This window comes from Clupea harengus, chromosome 4 (assembly GCF_900700415.2).
Source record: "Clupea harengus chromosome 4, Ch_v2.0.2, whole genome shotgun sequence".
In the NCBI taxonomy this organism is placed as follows: Eukaryota; Metazoa; Chordata; class Actinopteri; order Clupeiformes; family Clupeidae; genus Clupea; species Clupea harengus.
In genome coordinates this window covers 13712283-13737282 of record NC_045155.1, presented here as the reverse complement: position 1 = coordinate 13737282, position 25000 = coordinate 13712283, and the positions used below count along the sequence as shown (strand labels likewise).

General features: G+C 43.6%; 1 protein-coding gene across 3 annotated transcripts in view; it reads right to left on the bottom strand.

Annotated features, from left to right (window-relative positions):
- cacna2d3a (calcium channel, voltage-dependent, alpha 2/delta subunit 3a) overlaps positions 1 to 25000 on the bottom strand; it is a 172896-nt gene that overhangs the window by 84190 nt on the left and 63706 nt on the right. For all 3 annotated transcript variants that reach the window (XM_031566323.2, XM_031566324.2, XM_031566325.1), the window contains exons 6-11: positions 18952 to 19083; positions 17329 to 17389; positions 16724 to 16874; positions 12397 to 12471; positions 2209 to 2298; positions 38 to 151 (exon numbers count right to left, since the gene is read on the bottom strand). In XM_031566323.2, coding sequence (XP_031422183.1) covers positions 38 to 151; positions 2209 to 2298; positions 12397 to 12471; positions 16724 to 16874; positions 17329 to 17389; positions 18952 to 19083 — 623 coding nt within the window. The remainder of the gene's footprint in view (positions 1 to 37; positions 152 to 2208; positions 2299 to 12396; positions 12472 to 16723; positions 16875 to 17328; positions 17390 to 18951; positions 19084 to 25000) is intronic.

Sequence of the window (25000 nt, the reverse complement as noted above, 5' to 3'; positions counted from 1 at the left end):
TGGAGCCACAGGGAGTGGGGACGCTGGGATAGCTCACCTTCCTGTCAGGCCAGTTGTACTTGGCAAAGACGGCATCATACGTGTCCACTGCCCCATCGGTTACCAGCATGATGGCCTGGCTACACACACTACCTCTGCCCGTCTGGTTGAACTAAAAGACATACACACACCAAAAAATACATGTAAAGTGACATGTCAAATATATTATACAGCCATAACAGTTGTGTGTCTCAAAACATAATAAGGTGACATTGTGCAGTCATTACACGGCAAACGCCTACCTAGTTATTGCACCATACGGCTCATGGTAAGGCTATAATTACATTCCTATTGCATTAATAATTTGCAGTAATAACACACTTAACATGAGTAAAATAAACAGAACTACTCAGACACCTAAAAAAAAAAAAAATTACCTGCAGCGATTAAGACACAATTAATTAATACATTTATCTGTCAAGCACTCTATCCACCGTACTCCTAATACAAACTTTGCTCAAATCCCATTGGTAATTTCCTTGCAAAGCCATTCATTATCACGGCAACATCCCCACTGAGTGAAATCCCCGCATGTGCTTCTGTTCTGTATTCTCCGAGGGGGTCTCTAATCGCTCCGTCCATTATCATGCATTAAAGAGGAAGGGGGCGTTTGTGTTTTGATCAGTGTCGCTCTCCAACTCGCTGCAAAAGTGAGTTCTCTCTTTTCAAGGGAGGCAGAGCGGCTCAGAGGAACTGCTTTTCCAACATGCGTGTAGAGAGCTATTAACTGATTTGCTGACCTGTGATGAAGGCAGCGTGACTATGTACGTGTATGTGTGTATGTGTTATAAACTCCTCTTCAAGTCTTGAAGAGCCACACACACACAGAGACAGAAGTACATACTGTATATATATATTTTCACTTTTTCACTGTGTGTGTGTGTGTGTGCGCGTGCATGTGCAAATGTGTCTGTGGCAGAGTCTCTGTCCAGTCTTTACAGCAGGTCGAGCAGTTGAGCTCGTTAATTCTGCCTCTACACGTGTCTGCTGATTATGGTATTAATTACAGCGTTCTAATTAACCCAGATATAAATGTCTCCCATCCCTCTCTCTCATATACGCACACGCACGCACACACACACACACGCACACACACACAAACACACACACACACACACACACACACACACACACACACACACCTACTCTCACTTCCTCATCAGTGACACACATAAACATACATACATAAATATGATGTAATACAAGATGTGCAGTTATCATTCAAAGTCAGCCAAGGCTGTTTTTATTTTATTTTCACCCTTCATCCTTTTTATTTCTTCCTTTCTTTATTTGTCCATTTCTTTTTTTTTCTCTACTTCATGAGTTACCTATAACAGAGATTTACATCAAAGCTAGGCTGCCAGGTCTATCACAGCCAGCCCATCTTGTCCACCACACATAATTCCATGATTGCACCGTTAATTGAAATTTGAATATAAATTGATTTTGGGACCCGCTTTGTAATGATTATGTAATCATCGTATAAAAAGCACTGAATCACTGAGTTTGAGCTTTAATTTTCTGCATCATTTGTCATTATCGTGTAGTGTGGGGACCTATTTTCAGTTGCGTGATCTGTTCTCTGCTCTTGGTCTTCTGTGATTGTGATAAATGCATTACATGCCTGAATGATTCATTGCAGGTGTTTACTGCTTGCCAAGATCACCTTATCTGCATCCAAGAAAATAGTCAACAAACCCCTCAAACCACACATCACAACAAGATCACAACCTGTTGAGCTCTTTATTACTTGAATGAACTTCTCTGTGCTCATTTTTACATACAGATGTGCAAGTATGTGGGTATGTAAACATGTAAACTTGTGTGTGTGTGTGTGTGTGTGTGTGTGTGTGTGTGTGTGTGTGTGTGTGTGTGTGTGTGTGTGTGTGTGTGTGTGTGTGTGTGTGTGTGTGTGTGTGTGTGTGTGTGTGTGTGTGTGTCAGCATGAAACCACCATACTCTTGGCTGCCAGTCTTTATGAATAATGACAATGGGGAAATGAGTGGATGTTTAAATTTGTTCTGTCACTATGGTAACAGGAATGTGTGTGGCAGTCTGTGTTTATGTCTTTGTGTGTGATTATTGCAGAGTGTTTGGTAGGTGAGTAAGAGTGTGTGTACGTGGGTGTGAGTGTACGTGGGTGTGAGTGTGTGTAAGGGGTGCACTCACGTCATTTAGAAGCTCAAATGCCTCGGTCAAGGCCAAGTCCAGCATACCGATGCCTTTGGCAAACAGCTTATTCAGATGCTCCCGGAAATGCTGCAAGAGAGACAGCAAAACAATAAGAGTTCAGAGTTCAGAGTCCAGAGGTCAGAGAGGGAGGCGGGGGTGCTGATGTTTAGCGGCATCACTCCGTACTGTCAAAATCCCTTTTTTTTCACCACCTTTCTCTCTTTGTCCCCCATCGTTCTCTCTCTGTCTTTTTCTCTCTCACTCTGTTTCAGCTCTAAACATGCAAATTATCTCACCAATAAACACAAACGTACACCAACATATACAAGAAAAACATTTGATTTCACACTCAACAGAAAGATTGACCCAACTGACCTTACCTCTGTGTTCCCATACACTCACACATAAATACCATTAAATACCATCCACACACACTCTCTCAGAGGCATACACACACACACACACACACACACACACACACACACACACACACACACACACACACACACACACACACACACACACACACACACACACACACACACACACACACACAAGGACACAAACAAATTTGCAATGGTAAAAGCACAGCATAGTAATTGCAGCTGTGGGTCCCACCATAGCATGTGCTCTAAATGCGGGAAAGCAGATTGTCTTTGCTGCTCTTTAAGGAAAGCTGTTTAAACTTGGCCGGGAGCACAGGTCTAAAATAAAGGAGTGAATTAAAAGTTACAGTGAAATGCCACAGTCGTTTAGAATAGATTAACACACACACACACACGCACACACACACACACACACATACACACACAGACAGACACGCACACCCACGCATACACATACACATACACACACACACCCGTTTTGCATTCCAATCCCCTAGTGAACTGCACTAAAGACAATTCTCGTGCACGTATTTTGTGTGTTTGTTTGTAGGTGTGCATGTGTAATGTCTTTCGACTCTCCCAGGCGTTTAATGGAGTTTAATGTTAACGGCGACCCGATGGGTCCCGTCTGTGTGTCTCATTATTCCAAACAGCCCCGCAGCGGGAACAGCCAGGAACAGCCTTTATCTGAACAAACACGAACACACACACACACACACACGCACACAGTTCACACTGCTCCAATATTTCATCCTCATTCCATGAGTGTTGTGTGCATTTGTGTGTGGCTGAGTTTGCATGTGCCTGTGTGTGAGTACTTGTGTGTGAGTGTGTATGCTTGCGTCTGTGTGTGTGTGTGGCAAGCGGACACATCTAAACAGCTCACTCTGAATAATTAAAATTTCTCAACGCATTTTTCATTACATTCCTTATCCTTTCCCTATTAACCTTTTCCTAGGTGGTTTGCATTCCCCAACATGTGTGTATGTGTGTGTATGTGTAATGTGAAAAGTAACCTGCCAGCTTTGAAAAGCTAGTCCTGACTGCCACACACACACACACACACACACACACACACACACACACACACACACACAGAGTCCTAGCTAGACCTTTTTTGGGAGCAGAGCAGGGGAGGTAAAGTGAAATTGACCCCACTTCCCCCAAACCCGAACACACACACACACACACGCACACAGTTCACACTGCTCCAATATCTCATCCTCATTCCATGAGTGTTGTGTGCATTTGTGTGTGGCTGAGTTTGCATGTGCCTGTGTGTGAGTACTTGTGTGTGAGTGTGTATGCTTGCGTCTGTGTGTGTGTGTGGCAAGCGGACACATCTAAACAGCTCACTCTGAATAATTAAAATTTCTCAACGCATTTTTCATTACATTCCTTATCCTTTCCCTATTAACCTTTTCCTAGGTGGTTTGCATTCCCCAACATGTGTGTATGTGTGTGTATGTGTAATGTGAAAAGTAACCTGCCAGCTTTGAAAAGCTAGTCCTGACTGCCACACACACACACACACACACACACACACACACACACACACACACACACACACACAGAGTCCTAGCTAGACCTTTTTTTGGGAGCAGAGCAGGGGAGGTAAAGTGAAATTGACCCCACTTCCCCCAAACCCATCCAAAGGTGAAGAGCCCCTTCCAAGAGGCACAGCAGAGCAGCGGCCCTCATTCTGCCTTCATTCTGGCTACTGGCATGTGAGGCACTGTGATTCACTTTGATGTACACTTGCTACTTCCCAGGGGTCAAATTTCCTACAGTGTCAGTGTGTCCTTGTGTGTGTGTGTGTGTGTGTATGTATGTGTACACATATATGGGTGAATGAACACTTGGATGTATTATCACACGAATACCTGCATGTATGATGACATGAGACCAGGCATATCCTCAGTGTGTAGCTCACCTATGATATTACTCTACATTTATTTTCTCGCCACTGCAGCAAAGCTATGCATGTGTGCATTGTGTGTGTGTGTGTGTGTGTGTGTGTGTGTGTGTGTGTGTGTGTCCTACTAGCAGCCAAGACTCCTTACATGACCCTTCAAAATGAACAGAAAAGAAGAATGTACATACACACACACACACTCAATCTGTTGTAAGTATGTGTTTACAATTCCATCAGTCCAGTGTTTAGCGTAGAGTAGAGTGGTTTTGCCATACTCTTTGGGTCTGCTGTTTAATGGCCTGCTTGAGGAGATGAGGAGTGCATCATTATGTTGCCATCCAGTTCCTTCCTCTATGGTCCACAGCAGAGAGCAAAGTAGGGAGAGAAGGTGTGTGTGTGTGTGTGTGTGTGTGTGTGTGTGTCTGTGTGTGTGTGTGTGTGTGTGTGTCTGTGTGTGTGTGTGTGTGTGTGTGTGTGTGTGTGTGTGTGTGTGTGTGTGTGTGTGTGTGTGTGTGTGTGTGTGTGTGTGTGTGTGTGTGTGTGTGTGTGTGTGGTGTGTGTGTGTGTGTATTAGGGCTTTAAGCACAGCTCTGCTGCCTGTCACACTTCAACGATGGCAGTAGGGCAGCGGGCAGAAAATGAGAAAAAGAAAGAGAGATTAAGAGAAAGACAAAAGAGGGTTGAGTGGAGAACACAGGGAAACAGAAAGAGAACTGGAGAAAATGAGCCCAGACACAGATGGACAGTAGAGAGCCAGTGCATTATTGTATACAGGGATCTTCTAAGAAAACAGCACCACAGATGCTGCTGTGAAGCCATGTAGCGAGACAGAAGACATAAAGATCGAAACAAAAATAAGAGCGATTAAATAGAGACATACACAAAACAGGAGGGGAGAAGAATGGAAAAGAAGGGGAAGAAACTGAGAGAGGTATGAAAGCTGGTTAAAGACTGGGAGGAGGTTGAGGAGAGGCAAAAAAAACTGCCCAAGTCAGAGGCAGGCTATGATAATGTGACTGAGGATAGACTCTGAGAGGTGAGAGAGGGTGAAGGTGAAACAGAGAGATAAATGGATGAAGAGAGAGAGGGGTGAGGAGGGGAGGTGCAGTGGAGGGAAGGAGAGGAAGAGGTATGGAGGCCTGCTATCAGTCAGTCTCCAAACTAACCTTAGGGGCGGGGGAAACTGGCTGATAGCATAATGGCCTCACTATCTCAGCGATAAGAAAGGGAGAGAGAGAGAGAGCAAGAAAGAGAGAGAAAGAGATAGAGAGGAAAAGCTAAAACAACCCAGGAACTGTGATAGAGAGCAAGGGAGTGCATTACCCATCAGACACCTGATAAGAATACCCACAATCACCTGCTCTGTGCTGCTGTCAGAGAGAGAGAGAGAGCTGTGCTCCCCGACTTAGAAGCCAGAGCTGAAATAAGCCCTCCCCCTTTTATCCGCAAAGCTCTGCACTTATTCTCCCTGTCTTCAGCTTACCAAAACAGGTGTCTTTGCGGAGGAATGAAAAAGAAGAAGGAGAAGAAGAAAAAGAAGAAGAAGAAGAAGAAAAAGAAGAAGACAAAACGTAATGAAGTGAAAATGGGGAATTCATTCTGAAAGGTATTAAATGTGACGGGGTCGGATGAAATAAAACGAGTTTTGGGAGTCGAGAAATGAGAGCGATAAAGGGGATGAGGGAGGGTGAGTCAGAGACACAGAGAGACACTCAGAAGGAGAGAGAGAGAGAGAGAGACAGATAGACAAAGACACAAAAAAAGGAAAAGAGAGAGCTTTTTTTCAGAATCATCAGACCGATGTGTACCTGAAGCTTTTACACTCTAAAATTCTCTTTATCTCTTTCCATCAAACCCCTGGCTCTCATTCTATCTCTCTCTCCCTCTATCCTTTCGCTTTATGCTTAACCATTCTTAGATGGTCTCTCCTTTCCCCTGTCAAGCCCTGTCTTAAGGCCAACACCCACTGGCAGCGACGTTAGGCGGCATGTCATGGAATGCACTTTAATGACGTTCAAAACATAAACATAAACATAAACACAAGGATCAGGAGAACATCTGCAATGGATGAGTGAACAAACTTTCTTTTCAATTCCACATTATTCATCTTCACTGAATATACCTTAGTTTTGTGCTAGCTTGGACTAGATAGGCAGTTTGGTTTGGTTCATTAGCCACAAATAGCTTATTAGTTTGATAGTGTAGTGAAGACCAGGTCACTGTTAATGTGCACGTCAGGTGCATTACATAATGCCTGCCAAACATCACTACCAGTGGGCGTTGGCCTTTAGGATCTCCCTGTATTTTATTGTTTATATAATATGGAATCTCTTTCTTTTGGGTTCTGTTTTGGTCCTCTTCCCTCTCTCTCACCCTGTCTTCCTTTCTCCCTGCAGCCTGCAAAGCTCCTAGGTGGCAGGTAGAGGGTAGAAAAAAAAATTGGACACAGGGAGTGACTGGGAATGTTTTGTATTCTTCCTAAACAGATGTCCACAAGAAGAGAGTTATTTGTGCACTTATAAGCAGCAAAAATAAAATAAAAAACTAAGAAGAAAAAGAAAAGAAGATGGGAGAGAGAATGTATTGGGTTTTCCCTCACCCTGTGCTAGATATCTGTCGATCTGTGAGGCATTGGCGATTGTCTTGGATCGCGTCTTTAAACAGTTCACACATAACGATCGATCGTTGATTCGTGAGCGCCGAGCTAACACAGATTTGCCTCCAATCCGGGGCTTTTCTCAGTGACCTCCAAAATCTGACGGTGTGGAAAATCCGGCTCAAAATCATGTAGTGTGAACTTGGCATGAGACATCCAGACCGAGGTCCACTTGATCTTCATCATCACCACCACAGCAGAAGTCTTCTCTTACAAATGCGCTAACACTTTTTCATTGGTTGTACATATTTCCTACACCCTTTTTTCAAAATGATTAACACAGATCTCATAGAAAGACCCAAAACCTCTCTTGTATTAACTGTGTTAGACAAAGGGAAAACATCTATTCACAGCTGATAGAAATGACTTAACTATGAATCTGTAATGCACCTGTGTGAAACTCCTTTGCACAACTCTTCAATCAGCAATCAGTCCATAACCATCTATAAAAGATGACCCCTCTGTGGTGCTATTAGCAATGGATCAAAGAGGCCAAAGGCATGTCATGAGAGTCAGAGGCCATGACCATGGCTTGTGAGGATTTCAGATTTGAGGTGAAATTCTTCATTGATTCTTTGGGGAAGAAAGAATGAAATATAAAAGCTGCACCATGTTAAAACATGTTAATCCATATACCATATTAAAGTCCAAATTTGTCTTTGTGTATGTTCTTATCGTAGGTCTTACATGTCAATGTCAATTCATGGGCACAGAAAGACCTGCATATAAGAATAAAGTGAATGAAGAAAGCTTCCTAAAATAATACACTTTATACTGGGATATGCTTGCTTGTCTTTTTTGGCACATACAATACTGTAACTATGCAAAGCATCAACTAATGGAACAGGCATATAGCTAGGGATGGGAATCGAGAACCGGTTCTTGTTAATAATCCCTATTTGATAAGACTATTTTCCAGGCTCCCCCATCTGATGAGATTTTTGAGTTTAGATGTTTTATTACAAAAATTGTATGAAACCCATTACCAAATCAGTCATAAATTCTGTTACTTATGGTTGGAATTATAGTCAAAACAAATACTTTTTTTCTTTGTTGGGACCCCCTGGCACCCCATCAAGGAAAAGTATCCCTAGGCTATGGGTCTCTGGACCCTATTTTGAGAGTTTGTTGACCTATTCTTAGGTTTGTTTTTGGTTATTTAAAACATGTAAATGTATTAGGGCTGTCAGCGTTAACGCGTTAATCTATGCGATTAATGCGGGCGCGATTTTTTTTTTTTTTTTACTTTAGTTTAGTTAGGGCTGTGTAGGCTACGGATAACTTGCCTTGCTCCTTTATTGATGTCAGGTGAAAACTTATGAGTGAAACAATAAAACACAAGAAACAGAAAATACTTAGAAGAACGAAACACAGCAAGTTACTATTAGATTCATTACACCAAGAATCAGAGCAACAACAGATTACAACACAGCTGGCTAATAAGTGCTAACCTCTGCCACCAACCGAGTTATGAATGAATGGTATGCTAACGGTCACATATTAGAACGTAACGTGTCTAAATGAATAATAATTACATTTTACGTTACAACGAACTAACACAGTTCATATAATTTAAACATAGGTCACTTAAACATATTTATCAAAGTGTGAGAATAACTTAGTCATTGTTTTTGAGCGTGCGACGGAAAGCATAATTTAATAGAGGCTTACTAGACATGTGCGTTACTAACTGTCACAGTTGTCAAAGTAAAAGTCCGTCAACAGAAAGGAATACAATACTGTGTGCGTGCAGGGATGGATTACCGAACGGGCTGAACGGGCCCAGGCCCAAGGGCCCCTGAGCTCAGGGGGGCCCTAAACCAGAGCCTCTGCGTGAAGTCGCTGTTATTAACTTTGCTTGCTGTCAATTGTTTTTAGACTTTGTGTTTGTTAATATCAGAAGTGGCTTAAATGTATCTCTTATTTGTGGTTGAAAGCTGTGTATTTTGTTACACGTCCTGACCAATGGTTTCATAATCCGTCCATGTGTGCGTGTCCATAGCAACAATACACTACAACATGAAACATTAAATCACTCCAAGCAATATACATTTGCTGACCTAAATAAGATGCTATTTGTTATTACTTGAGGTTATTTCAATAATTGACAATTTTAAGCTTGGCCTACCATTTTATGGGAGCGATGAGGGACAGGTGGGGCTTGAAAAGCCCCCCTTGTTCAAAGTGGGGAATGACAGAAAAAGTTTGAGAACCACTGCAGTAGTTGAAGATGGAGAGAGCTGAGGGATTGTTGGATGGAAAGTCTCTGTTTAAGAGCCAAAATGACGGAACAATCGACAAAAGTTGTATGTAGCATTTGTCAAGCTGAATTTAGCTATCACAGAAGCAGCTCGTCTTTAAGTTATCACCTTAATGCAAAGCACCCGACAGAAAGCAGTCCCAGGTTAGAAGATCGATTTACCGTCGAGGGGCACCATTGTGTTTTAAAAAAAATACAATTAAACAACAGTGTCTAAAATACGCGCTGTATGAAGTGATTACTTGTTAATTTATACGATTTAGTCTTAAGAAGAAAAACAAACTTTTAATCGCGATTAATGGCGATTAATTAATTTCAAAATGTGCGATTAATTAGTAAATTTTTTTTGATCGATTGACAGCCCTAAAATGTATACATACATACTGTATATGCTGTGCATCGTCTATTCAGAGAATATTATATAAAAGAAAATTAATGTAAATAAACTCTTTTGTACTCGTTTTTTTTTCCTTGCCCAAAAATAATCGATAAGAGAATCGATAAGGAATTGAATCGATAAGAAAGAATCGTTATGGAATCGGAATCGTTAAAATCTTATCAATTCTCATCCCTACATATAGCACAAACTCAGTTTGAACTGCTTCATATTGATAACTGTATTTTGTATTGTCCATTGCGTACATTGAAAGAATATATTAATCTGATCACAAGTTGTATTGTTATAACAAGGTATTATTTTGCAAACAAAATTAGTAATTTTGGCCAGCCAGCTTTGGTGTCTGCCTGTGTTTTAATTGTGTTGTGACATCAGAATGGACAAATGTGTTTAAGCAAACAAGAAAAACTGTAAAACATCTCGATGCAGCCGGCAATGGACCGAGTAGTCCACAATAGCCCACTATTAAGCTTATCAGCTAACAAGCTAGATGGGTGAAAGTACCATTGTCACAGAAAACAGGTGAACTCCACTTGTTCCTTTGTCAAGTCATGTTTGTTAAATTGATTAACTATCCCTTTTATGAAATAATGCGAATGACCTGCTAATTTCTCTAGACTAGGGCTGCTCATCAATTCTTTTTGTAATATAGCCTGTAAGGCATAAACTATTTCATAGCCAGCCCCGTAGTAAAAATGCTGTCTGTTAAATACTTTCTATGCAATCTAACCAAACAGGTGAACATGGCACTGAAAGAGAAAGGGAAAGGAGATTGGGTTTTTTAAATAATGATCCGTTGATTGATAAAAAATGTATCGGTTTGAATTTGGCGAATCAGACTGAGGCAACTTGACGGCAAATTCACGGGGTTGCTTTTTGTTGCCAGTCCCCTCCCTGGAACCTTCACTAATTCAACTAGAGAACATTCTCCTCTTTCACACTGAACACACACTCAGGCAGATGCATGCGGACACACACTGACACAGCTCCTGAACACGCAAACACCGTATCAGCTGGTGTATTAAAGCTGCAAAAGGGATCAGAATCACACACACTAAAACTGACACCCACAGCAAACACACATGCTCACACGTATACACACGCACACACACAAACACAAACACACAAACAAACACTTGTTTGCATGCATCCTTGCTTGTAGGCATGTATGAATGCATTTTCCACACTGATCTACCCAAAATATTTGCAGGTACTTTTCCCTCACCCAGATTTTTCATTTTTCCTCTCAGCTCCATCTATTTCCTGCTCTCTTTCACACAGCGACTGCAGTCACACTATTTCACTCACACAGGTCCTAAGATGGAGGACTCATAGCAGGGATTGATTTACTGCAGCTTTGATAAGCCCCAAGCACAAAACAAGTGGACACATTTCACTGACTCTCTCTCACTCTCCCTTTCTCACTCACTCACTCACTCCCTCAGTCAGTCAGTCACTCACCCTCTATTGGATAGTTTGTCTCCCTTCGTTTATGCACCTCTTGTCCTCTCAGGCACCCATTAAGTGTAAACAGCTTAACACCGCTAAATCTTTTCCCTTTACATACCTACTTGATTAAGTGTACACATTTGGCTCAGCGTGTGTTTGTATGTGTTTGTCTCTGTGCGTCTCTCTCTCTCTGTATGTGTGTATGTATGTCTCTCTCTCTCTGTATGTATCTGTGTGTGTGTGTGTGTGTGTGTGTGTAATGGACTTCATATCTATTTCCCCGCCTCTAATGTTAATCTTGCCCTGGTGCACACCATGACGGAGGATTTGGAGGATTGTAGTGTGTGAGTAAACACAGATAAAAGACTCCATACAAATCCATACAGTAAATAAAAGTATGAAAATGAAATGCCAAGGACAACATCCACTTTACTACATTAAACTATAACTTCGACCAACAACACCAGAGAACAGAGAACAATGTTTCCCATAGAGGTTTTAGCCCCCGTGGAGGCATAGGAGGGATTCTGATTCTGAATCATGGTCTGTGCACCGGACATGGAGAAGATGAGAGCTGAAACATTGCTCGTTCTCGCTCTCTCTCTCTCCTCCCTCTCTCTCTCCTCTCTCTCTCCTTCCTTCCTTCCTCTCGCTCTCTCTCTCCTTCCTTCCTTCCTTCCTCTCTCGCTCTCGCTCGCTCTCTCTCTCTCTCTCTCTCTCTCTCTGGCAGAAGTCTGGTTCTGCACAAGCTAAAGCTCTGGGGTTGAGGCACGGGCTCTACAAAGGCTGGGCCCTCCTCTGCGCCACTATCAGCGCGGCCATCTCAATGAAACCTGTCTCCACGGAGACACAGGCGGAGCGCACTGCTCTGATAGACAGCCTCATTACTGACTAAAAGCAAAACATTTGCAGAAATAAACTGACGTGGAGTCGCTGCCCCCCTACCCCCTCCCGTCATCCCCCGTTTAGTTTTCAGTAACTGCACCACAGTGATCAGTGGGCATTTGCCCACACTGAATGATATGAGAAGTGGCAGAGTAAAGATTAGGAGATATATGTGTGAACACACCATGTCAATACACCATGCAGAACATTACACTTCCATAAGTTGGTTCAACTTACATCTTTGTTGGCGACGTCAGCCTGGACCAGCGTTTCATTCAAACATGGCTCCACATAATGCAGCTCCTCATTGTACTGAAACACACACACACACACAGCAAACAGTCAGACACAACAAGAGGGATGGAAAACCGAGAGATAGATAGAGGGTGAGAGAGGGAGAGAGAGAGAGAGAGAGAAAGAGAGAGAGAAAAGAAGGAAGAATGTTAGAAGAAGGTTTTCAAGAAAAGTTGCTCACACCCAACTGACACTCATTTTCCAATTCATTTCATCATCATCCTTTTTTTCACCAGTTTCAGTCACCTAGCAGAGAAATCCCACGCATTTTATTTATTCACAATTCATTATTTATTTCTTACATTTTGAAATGACACTCCACTCAATCACATACTGCCATTTGCGCTCTCTGTCATGTCATTAGAGATTTCACGGCTGACTACCTCTAAACACTGGGAACAGCCAAACAATCATCTCCACTCACACACAGCATTTACACTGCTGGGGGGGGTCCGAGACGGAGGAGACAAAACAAACACGCTCATGAATAAACAAAAAATAACTTTACAAATAAATAAATAAATAATAACCTTTAATTAATGCTGCTTGGAAATTGTAGAAGTTCTACAATTAGTATTTCAGCCTGTTGACATGGGGTATTAGCCTGTTGTTGACCGTAGACACTAACTTATAATAATATTATTTTACCACTATTCTTGCAGGAATACTGCCACGGTAATAAAATGGTTATACCACTTTTCAAAACTTCTAAACTTTCCAAACTTGTCTCATTCTTTGACATCTGACAGGTGAATAACACAGCCAGCAGGTAGGCAGAAATGCAGCCACGCGGCGGTTTATTAATTTCCTGATAGATCTGTCAGTCTGACACCCAGACTAACTGGCTGACTAAGCGGATGACTGACTGATCTGCTGATCGTTTTGTGGTCATCAGTTTAATGAGAAGTGAGTCATGTCTTCAGATGGTTGCTTTGGGGAGGGGTAGGGGGTCTGGTTGTCATTCCTGGTTGTCTGTGCTTCCTTGGGTTTTAACAAGCACACAGAATCTCGTTTGAAATCATACGCTAGAACGATATTTCATCCTGATCTCAGAGTAGCCTCACTATTGTCATTTCTGTGTAGTTCTTTCAATAATGCTTGCATAGTAACTTTGGCATACATTTGTGCATGTGTGGGTACCTGCATGCGTGTGTGCGTGTGCAAGTGTGCACATGTGTGTGTGTGAGTGTGTGTGTGTAGCTGCATGTGTGTATGCATGTGTGCGTGTGCGTGAGTGCGTGCGTGTGTGTGTGCGCGTGAATGCGTGTGTGTGTGTACCTGCGTGCGTGTGTGTGTTTGTATGTGCGTGTGTGAGTGCATGTGCGTGTGTGTGTGTGTGTGTGTGTGTGTGTGTGTGCGTGTTCGTGAGTGTGTGTGTTGGTAAACGCTCATGTGCTGTGTATTCTGTGTGTGTATATTTAAGACATTCATTAGCCCACTTGGTCAAGAAGTGGAACCTTTAATAAGCTGACTGTGATCCACAGAACAGAAAAATAGGATCACAAAGTACTGTGGCTTACAAGACTGGCCTTCTTGATGCATGTTTGCCATATAAACTAAAAGCCCCAGTCCACTAAATGTCTCTCGGTTACAGTACACAAGACAGAGAGAGAGTTATGGAGAGAGAGTTAAAGACTAAGAGTGATGAAGAGATATTGAGAGAGGTTGCAGCAAGAGGGAGAGAGAGGGAGGAAAGGGAAGAGTGTGTGTGTGTGTGTGTGTGTGTTTGTGTGTGTGTGTGTGTGTATGTTTAAGGGATGAGTGAGCACCCATGCTGGCTGTAAACACGGCCCCAGCAAGGTCACACCTGAGCTGCTCTCTATGATGACTCTGCGGTGGCCCCCGATAAGCCCCTCACAGCAGCCAGGGGCCGCGGAGGACAGCAGAGCCGCGCCTCGCCTCAACAAAACACTCCCTCAATCCCCCGTAATCACTCTCTCTTTTCCCCGTGTAGGAACACAAGCAATCCCCATCTCTTTCTCTCCCTCTCTCTTTCCCTCTCTCCATCTCTCTCTCTCTGTTCATTTTCTGCATGGCTTCCAAGGCGTCGATCCCCCATGCTCCAGCTTAAACCCTGGAAGCCGCCTGCCTTTTTCAGATAATATTGTTAATTTAATGCATGACTAGAAATTAGACTTCAAAGTAAATTAGAAAACGATGCCTATTTTCCCCTGCGATGCGTGCTCTGTCGTAATCTCTCCACGTGGGCCTGTGGGGGAGGGTGGAGTGGTGTTAAGAGTGTGTGTGTGTGGGGGGGGGGGGCGTACTTTTACGACAAGTGTGGACACACTAGTTATGCCATTAAAACATTTGTTCTTTTCAGAGCACAACAATGGCTATTGTAGTAATCAGTCTGAATAAACCATTATAGAACAATGTTTCCTCAATGACGTCTAAAGAGTCTCTCTCTCTCTCTCTCTCTCTCTCTCTCTCTCTCTCTCTCTTAGATATTTAGCTAAATTCTCACATAATTTAGGCCAAATAAAGAAATAATTGTTCAGTCAATACGATTATGATACAAGGGGATATTGCGCACGGCTAATGAAGACTTTGTGGGAGTGAGGCGGCACAGAGGACTGGCTCTGGCAGCGAATCTGTGAAACACTTCGATTTGAACCATCATCAAACTCTGATGTGATACCGATGTGTGCAATTCGCTGCCCCAGGGCTAATCTAATCAAAGGGACTCGTTTGCAATTCTGATGCATTCATCCAAACGCCACCTAATTGGCTGGGGCCATGATGCACAGTGCACCGCTGATTAGTTTCGCCCCATGATTCTGGGAGGTGTGTGTGTGTGTGTGTGTGTGTGTGGGGGGGGGGGGTGGTGATTGGGGGGGTGGGTTGTAGAGGGTTTGCTTTTTGTCTTTCAGAAGTCACGCTCTGTGATCAGTTATAGGCACAGCCACCCCTGCCACCTATTCACAGGAACACCACTTTCTCCACTTCTCCTTTTATTCTTTTTACCGTTTTTTTTTTCTTATTCATTTCGTTCTACCCTAACGGTGACCTGACAGCTAGTGTGTTCTAGGGGGCAACTAGGACAGGCTAAAGCTCCAAAAACCCACCAGGCGACATTAAGACTTAAGACAGCTGCGAGGCTTGACCTGGCCACTGTAAAGCTGCGTCAGCAGAAAGAGAGGTGTGAGCGCAGCGAATAACCTAAAATAAACGAAAACACCTTTGTGACTTCCCTCTCAACCAGAGAGACGCATTACATCACTAATCTGCACACAGCCACGCAGTGCCAAATTAGAACTGGCTTTACTGCTGGGTGTCAGCCCAGTTGTCACTGACAGCAAAGCACAGTCAGATGATTCCAATACAGTCACAGAGTCCCCCCCCACACACACATACACACTCCAGCCACACATACACACACACACAGAAAGTCACACGTACACTCATCCATCTCACACATGGACATGGACGCACACACACACAAACACACACACACACACACACACACACACACGCACACACACACACACAAGCTGCGCCCCCACACACCCACCCTCAATCTCAACAGTGCGCCACAGGCCGTCTCCTGAAACACCCCTTCCTGCCAGCCCTTCTGAAAATAACACAAGCTCCCACCAGCAGCCGATGCCAAATTACAGGCTGCACACACACACACACACACACACACACACACACACACACACACACACACACACACACACGCACACACACACACACGCACACACACACACACACACACACGCACACACACACACACGCACACACACACACACACTGCGCACACAGAGCCGGGTCCACACCAAGCCCAGGGCACGGGCACTGGCAGCGGCAGCGGCATCTGCCACGATGGGAAAAGGGTACCACAGACAGCCTAGCCTCAGAGAGCGGCCCCTGCCAGCCACCTCCACCTCCTCCCTCACAACGTCTCAATCGGCGACCACAGAGACCGGCTGCACAATGAAAAACTTCCAGCGGTCGTTTCTTGCACTTTGTTCTTACACTAAGACCCAGCGTTTGTATTTTTTCTTTCTAAATTTGCTAAATCCCTACTGAGGGGAAAATAACTATTCAACTAAAAAGAGCAGTTTGACTACTTTTTTCTAAAAGGGCATGGGTGCTGTTGATGTGAAATGCAAAATGTCTTCCCTCAAAGGCATTGCTGTGACTAGTCACTGCTTTGAGGAGTACAGTTGAACTCAGTCAAAACATTTTGAGGGGGGGTGGGGGCAAGTGTGAGCGTGTGTGAGAGTATGTGTATGTGACTATGTGTGTGTGGCATGAGACTCACAGCGATGATGTTGAAAAAGTCGTCGTCGCCCAGCGTGTCCAGGATAGAGGAAACAGTCTGGCGGGCGATGGTCAGCCTCAGGCCCTTCATGCTGCCGCTCACATCCACCAGGATCACCACATCTTTAGGAGACGTCGCCGCCTGAATATACCTTCTCACACACACACACACACACACACACACACACACACACACACAGATATACTTAAAGAAATACCAGCATACACAATGCAGAATACAGGGACTACAGAAAAAAAAATATTTTATATGCCTGTGGGATTTATTGACACTAAGTATTGACTGTCCAGGTCTTTATCTGAGAGGGCTTTATCAGAGAGCATAAAATCACCTACGCAGACACCCACTCCTCCTGTTCTTTATCAGCCATTACTTTGTGTCCCGCATGTGTTCCACTCAGTACACTCAAGCATGGCCAAACATATATGCTTGGGTAGGAATGTATGGGGATATACAACCATCAAACATTTATGAGATACATGACTATGCTTCACACACAGTAGCTCACTATGCTGTGTTGTCTGGGCACTATAGTGAAAGTGTGTTCATTGAGTTTGCCACGGGAAGGGGCAACGACGATATCTCACCATTTTCGATTTCGACAGTCAAACGCTATGACACCGTGCTCATCCGGGGTCCATTTTATACCTAGAGAGAGAGAGAGAGTGAGAGAGGGAAAGAGAGAGAAAGGGAAAGAGAGAGAGAAGAAGAAGAAGTACATTGAGAGAGATTGCATAGGGGAAATAAATAACCCGGACGGCATTAAAGGCTTACACAAACACTCATAGGCCGCCCCACAATGAAGTCCGCCAGCGCCGCCTCCTCGGGCGGAGAGGCGGGCGTAATGAAAGTCCCTATTATCGGCCAGATTAGAGCAGCAGCGGCAGCAGCCACGGGAGATTGGACGCTGGCAAATGAAGTGTGAAAAAGAGAGTGACTAAATGGAATAGGCCTTTATGGGGAGGCTATGAATGTTAATAAGCAGCGCTTTGAATGGGGGTGGGGATGGAGGGGTTGTTTGAGAGAGAGAGAGAAAGAGAGAGAGAGAGAGAGAGAGAGAGAGAGAGAGAGGGAGAGATGGAAGTGGCAGGTGGACAGAGAGAACCGTTCCGTTCTATATCCGTATCCGTTCGTCTGTCAGACGGAGCGACTGGCAATCTGTGGCATCTGAGCTGCTCAATGCACCACTCAATAAGGCGGCGGATCCAAATAAAGAGCACGGGTAATTGAATCAGTGGGAGGCAGTGTGTGTTTGTGTACGTGTGGGTGTGTGCGGGGGTGAGTTTATTACTGAGTGTGAAAGGGTGAGTATCTGTGAGTGATTGGGTCTCTCTCTCTCTCTCTCTCTCTCTCTCTCTATGTGAGAGTGTGTGTGTGTGAGAGAAAGAGAGAGAGAGAGAAAGAGAGGGAGAAAGAGTCTGAGTGTGTGAAAGTGAAAGTGTGTGTGTATAACTAGACAGAAAGTTTAAGTTTCTGTGGCTGACAGAGCAAAGCCACTGATAGAATCATGTCCTGGGAGCTCAAACACTGCTCAACCCTGTGGATCCCTCCAGATCAAACTGTCTGCTAAATACATGCCAGTGTAATAAGTAAGACAGAGAACATGGAGATACTCTGCGCTCACTAGTGGCTCCATCATAAAGAGTATCAGGTCACCTAGAGGACCAGTCTCATCCATTACCTTCTCCTCTCCCCAGTCCCCTCTACTCTGCCACTCCTGTCACCTACATCCATCTCTCCTTCTGTTTCTGTCAGTCTCTCACTGTACTCATCAGCCTTTGTTTCCTGTTGTCTTTCGCTTCTTCTCTCCTTTCTCTGTCTTCTGTTTCATTTTTTTAAACACAATCTCCCCTCTCCCTTTCTCTTTCTCTCTCTCGTTCTTTCTATTCTCTATGTTTCTCTCTCCAGCTTGCTCTACCTGATCGTCACTTCGACTGAAAGCTTCCAGATTCTCTACTGTTATGCCTTGAGGGACACAGGTCTAGCCAAACTAATTACACAGAGCCGGTGTACCATCTCTCAGAATGTCAGCCTCAGCCAAACACACACACACACACACACACACACACACACACAGACACACACACACACACACAGACACACACAGACATACACTTATACATACCTATACAGAACATCATAAATCATAAAGAAATCATATTGTACTGTAACCATACCACAAAACCCATGCAATGTACATCATTAATCACCTGGATATTGTCTGAAGAAGCCCTTTGCACTCCCGAAGTATTGCCATATAAGAGATGGGTCTCTCTCAAAGTTGTCCACAAACACCTTGTTCAGGGCCTCGGACCAGTACACTCCATTTACAATGGCTGAGTCTGAGAAAAGAAAAGAGAGAAGATGAGGAAATGACAGAGGGAAAAAAGAAAGAGAAAGGGGAAATGAGAGTTAGGAGAATTTACATTCAAAGTTATGGTTTCAGTGAGCTATTATCCAGGGATTTCAAAAAATGAATCTGAGCCATTTCTGTCACAGATCTGTTCTGTTACTGTCGGGAGACATCGCTGGGGAGTTCCGGTGGGAGCCATGCAATGCAAACAGTCATCAGGTAATATCCACCAGGACACACTCTAGCCAAATATTCTGTTTTGGTATGCAACTGAAACAATCTTAACCTGACATCATTATTATTCCCAGCTAAAATGGTTGAAGGAGATTGGCATGTTAGGGAGAGCTTGCAGCCAAGCGGTGTAGTGTGCAGGCAGTGAGCAAAAAGCCCTCAGATTCTCTCCCACTCCTACTCACTCCCCAGCATGAGGCACAAGCCTGCCTGAGGGAAGAGGAGCAGGCAAATAAGCACACACCTCCACATTCCTGTGTGTGTGTGAGTGTGTGTGAGTGTGTGTGTGTGTGTGTGTGTGTCTGTCTGTGTAAGAGAGAGAGAGAGAGAGAGAGAGAGAGAGAGAGAGAGAGCGAGAAGCGCTAGCAGTCACTCTGAATATCATGGCAGATATTGAAATGAGATGAAACAGGTTTCTTTTCAATTCCGCTGCTAAAAGAGCTATGAATCTCATTGGGCGCAGGGAAGACTGGGCGAGCGGGCCTGGGCTATCAGCACAAGAGCATGTTAGTTATCTGTAAGACAAGAAGAAAGAAAGACAGCAACAAAGAGAGAGAGAGAGCGAGAGAGAGAGAGAGAGAGTAGAGAATTGTACTGAATTCAAATGAATTCAAGAGACTTGTGTGTATGTATGTTGGTGGGTAGATCTACAGTGTGTATATGTGGATGTGTAAGTTTTATACTCTGTTACATGAAAATAACCTAACTTAAATGAACTGCGTTTGTACTCCTGCTGTAGTCATTATTCTTGTTTTCATTAATATGACATCTGGACATCACAAAATGTTCCTTTAAAATCAATAAAGAGCGCATAGTGTCGACATAGTGTCAAACTTTTGGCAACAGTTAATTCCTTCATGCCAAAAGAAAAACGTCATTTGATTTGATTAGATCAGAGAGAGAGAGAGAGAGAAAGACAGCAGGATTTCATGGGGGCATGAGAGACGAATACAAGAAGACACTCTCTCACTCTCTCACTCTCTACATGCTATTATACAGTTGCACCTCTCAAAACCCATCAAAAGAAAAATGAAAAATGAATCACACAACCGCACCTCATTCAGACACACATATGAGGTGCATAACCATGTCTGCATATTAGCATAGTAGCACTGGTCAAGCGCCATTACAGAGATGAGTAGTACAGACACAGAGGACAGACACACATGAGCACTCCATTCACTTCACTAAGGTATAAAGAAGGCCTTTACTTGAAATAAGAGAGATTGAGACAGAGGGAGCTGAGGAGAAGTAAAGACAGAAAGAGACAGAAAGAAAGAGAGAAAGAAAGAAAGAGAGCGAGAGAGAGAGAGAGAGCAAGAGAGAGGGAGAGAGAAAGATAGCTGTAGGCTCACCTAATTCCAACAAAAGGAGAAATTTACTCATTCGTTAAATCAGAAATGAACTCCCAAAATGAACGCACCCAGGGATGTCTTTCATTATACTCGAACTTCATTCATGTGAGGAAGTAATGAAGTTTCCATTTGAATGAAACGCACTAGTCCGAAGTCTACCACATCACATGCGCTTAAAGAGGAAAACAATGATGGACAAGCCACACTGCTTTTCATTTCCAACTCTAACATGAGAACAGCATTCCTTTAATGTAGCTGTCTCACAAAGACCTGAGTAACCCCACAATACCAAATACCAAATACTAATCCAGTCAGTTCCACTCCAGTTCTACCTTGAACATTTTCTTCCAGTTCTTACAGTACTAACGTATGCTGGTTCTTACAGTACTACAGTACTTTAATTCTTACAGTATGTAGGATGGCCGGCCTCGCGGTGATGTAACAAACAAATGGAGGCAGTGTCTCAGACGTTGTTTTGGTAGAAAATGGCAAATGTTTAATTTCCGTTCGTGGTTGGCAAACACGCCAGACTGGAGAAAACCAAAAAGAAACAAAAACTCCAAACAATAACTCAATAAATAAAGTCCCTAAACAATTCAGCTCTAACCTGCAAAAGTAACTCTCCAAAATCGTGAGTAACCTTCACACCTAGTCACACTCCAAACTAAACAGTTTACCTTCCTCGTCAAACAGGGGTGGGAAGTTGTTCCCCTCTGATACATCGCTCCCGTCACCTGTTCTGCGCCGGCACTTTATATCACCGGCCTGAACCATTGCACACTTCGTAAATCAATTATTACCTATATTCCGACTAAATATCAAAACATACATTTCCATAGACTCATACAGCAGGGTTTACCCCCAGACAATTATCTTCTATTACCACATAGTAGGCTACTGTAAATTATCACACCCGCTACAATCACCCCTCTCATCACACGCACTTGGCCTGCTCACGTATGACGCTCCGTGCCCAAAGTTCAAAGGTCCTGGTTTGTTTTGGTGGTTGTATGTCCCCATCCCTGTCCTGATCGTCGTTTACTATAATGGGTTTGTTGTTTTTGGAAAAATAAACCCTGTGTCCGTATCCCGCACTGTCTTGTGTATTTGTTTGAGCCCCGGAATGCATTACCGTCGCGGTAACGGGCAGCCGCACCGTTACACAGTACGTTGGTTCTTACATTTCCTGTTGGACTGAGCTTTGTTGCTGCCTTTCCGCAATCCAGAGCCAAGGCAATGGACATCTAAACTAACAGTGCTTCTCATGTTTTCTGGATGTCTGGACGCTTCTGCAGAATAACTGCTCAAGTACGCAATTTGTCATATTTCTTTTCAAGCTTCTGGTTAAAAACACTTTTTTTGTTGGTGTAGCGGAATCTGGTCCTATAGTTCGTCTGCTTCCACTTCCACTGCAGAGGCCAACACAGGGTGAGATTCCTGGGCCGCTGAAGTGTTTGGCATTTTCAGTCCTAAGTGTCATCATAAGCATCATGTGGCTCTTTAAAGGAGCAATGCTGAATGTGTTTGATTACTGTAATTACACGGCAAATGCTTCAAGTGAGTGAGCTTTGAAGGCTGTCCAGCTGAGATGTTGAAATGCCAGACTGCTTGGTGCCTGTGTGTGTGTGGGTGTGTGTGTGTGTGTGTGTGTGTGTGTTTGTGTGTGTGTGTGTCTGAGAGATGAAGAAAGTAAAAGTGGTACTCTGTCACTGATGTTCATTAATGTCTTTAGCATTTCAATTTCACATTTTAAGAGTGGACGCTGCAGGTGATGAAAGCATGTAAAAGTAAAAGTAACTAAAAGTCAAAGTAACTTCATTCAAAAACGGAACAGAATACATACAGTATAATTTCATATAATCAAACACAAGCATCTGCTCTGCTCTACAATTAACTAAAAATTTAATTAACGAAAGGTCTAGATATGCCATGTCTAAACCTGAATAAAGAAGACTACAATATAGCCGTATTGTGTCTATTCTACATTTTCCTCATTGTCAGCTACACTTAGCTAATTTCCTCTTAATTTAACTGGACCTAACATCAGGAGGGAAGCGCCTACATGAAAACAGTAATTGCTCTGAAAAATGAAAAAAAGGAGCACCAAATCACCTTCAGAGAGAAATATGATTACAAAAGAGATGGCCTCACATTATATCACGTTCTCATTTAATGAAAAAGTCCAACAAACTCAAAGCTACTGAGGACTGACTACACATTCGACTCTACCACACGTGTGTGGAGCAAGACCGCGGTGTATGGATTTGCTGCCCCTGTGTGTGTGTGTGTGTGTGTGTGTGTGAAGACTTCTGAGTGAGCGCATGTGCATTTGTGAACATGTGTGTATGACGCCCAAATCAATGTGTGTGTGTTTTTTATTACTGAGGAACACACAGGAGAGTGTGTTTTCTTTTGTCGTGTGAGCAGTCTGCCTGGAGATCGATCCTCTCCTCATGCCAACACCAGATACAATTTGTCTCCGGTGACAACCAGCTTTGTGTTATTATGGATTTACCGCAACATTTATCACCTGCACTGTCATATTCTTTATAGACTACATTGCTTTCTAAAAACAGAATAGTGATCTGTGCATCTACAACGTGTGTGTGTGTGTGTGTGTGTGTGTGTGTGAGAGAGTAAGAGTGTGTATATTTATGTGTACGAGAGAGAGAGAGAGAGAGAGAGAGAGAGAGAGAGAAAGTGAGAGAGTGAGTGAGTGAGTAAGTGTCTGTGTGAGTGTGTGTGTGTGTGTGTGTGTGTGTGTGTGTGTGTGTGTGTGTTAGAGAGAGAGAGAAAAAAAGAGAGAATAGAGATTGTGTGTGTGTATGTTGTAGAACAGAGAAGGTCAGAGGGACTGTTGCTCATTATATCTGTTTACAAGCTTCATTATTTGTTTGTGGCCTTTATGCAAATCCACTGAAGCAAAGTACTAAACAAAATTGAACTGATGAATCAGTGTTTGTCAGTCACTGTTGCCATATGCATATTTGTGTCTGTCTGTGTGTGTCTGTGAGTGTGTGTGTGTGTGTTGTTTGTGTGTGTAGTTGTGGGTGTGTGAGTGTGAGTGTGTATGTCTGTGAGTGTGAGTGTGAGTGTGAGTGTGTGTGTGTGTGTGTTTGTGTGTGTGTGTGTGTGTGTGTGTGTGTGTGTGTGTGTGCGAGAGAGAGAGAGAGAGAGAGAGAGAGAGAGTGTGCTGACTCCCTACACCCTCTCATCTGGTGTTGTGTTCATGCGAGTGTATCCCTCTCTCCCCCTGCTAGCCCTGTCTCCTTCCGTGCGGTGTTTGTACAAGGCTGTTGATGTTGCCGTCACAGTAGTGGAGAACACTGAGGCCCACTTCAACTCCACAAAGTCCCAACATGCCTGCACTTACCACCACATTAAAGGCCCTGCCAATCACCACACATTCATACTCAAATGCAAACATGGGGAAGACTTTAAACACAGCTGCCTCTCCTTCTCTCTCTCTTTATCTCTCTAGCACTATCTCAATCTCTCTCTCTCAATCCCTCTCTCTCCCAGGTTCCCTTTGCCATCTGATGAGGACATTGTCTGGGACGATGCAGAATTGCTCCTTTCTTCTTCTTCCAGAGCTGCATCCTTCACCCCTTCCTTTTTTGTATTTCTCTCCCGCTCATTTCTTTCTTTCCCCTTTCATGTAAAAGTGCATTCTGAAAATGTCATCACGATATTCAGACCTTTTTTTCTCATCCTTGGTGGCCTCTCTTCTCTTACTCGTTTTGTGTGTCTCTCTTTCAGTCTCTCTCTTTCTCTCACTTTCTCTCTTTCACTCTTTCCCAGACCAATACGTTCACCCAGCTGTAATTAATCTTCTCTGCAATCCTCCAGCCACTTTCACTTAACCCACTTTCTCCCCCTTCTCTGCTCTTCTACCACTCTCTCTCACTCTCTCCTTCTCTCTCTCTCTCTCTCCATCTCTCTCTCCATCTCTCTCTCTCCCTCTCTCTCTCTCCCTCTCTCTCCATCTCTCTCTCTCTCTCCATCTCTCTCTCCGTCTCTCTCTCTCTCCCTCTCTCTACCTCTTTCTCTTTCTCTTTCTTGCGCCATCTCCACTCTTGTCTTTACTTTTGTCCCTCTGTCATCTCCAAATATGGGAATGACATTCACTCCAGTCTCAGTGGTGGACAAAGATACGACTTCAGAGGCAGCCTCGTTAGCATAATCACTGATTATTAAACAGCTAATTAAACTTGGAATGTGTGCCGTGGATGCCGCTCAATTAGGGGAAACAAGTGAGAATGTATGCAGTAGCATCAATAATCCGTCTGCAAAATTAAAACTTAGGAAATCATTTATTTT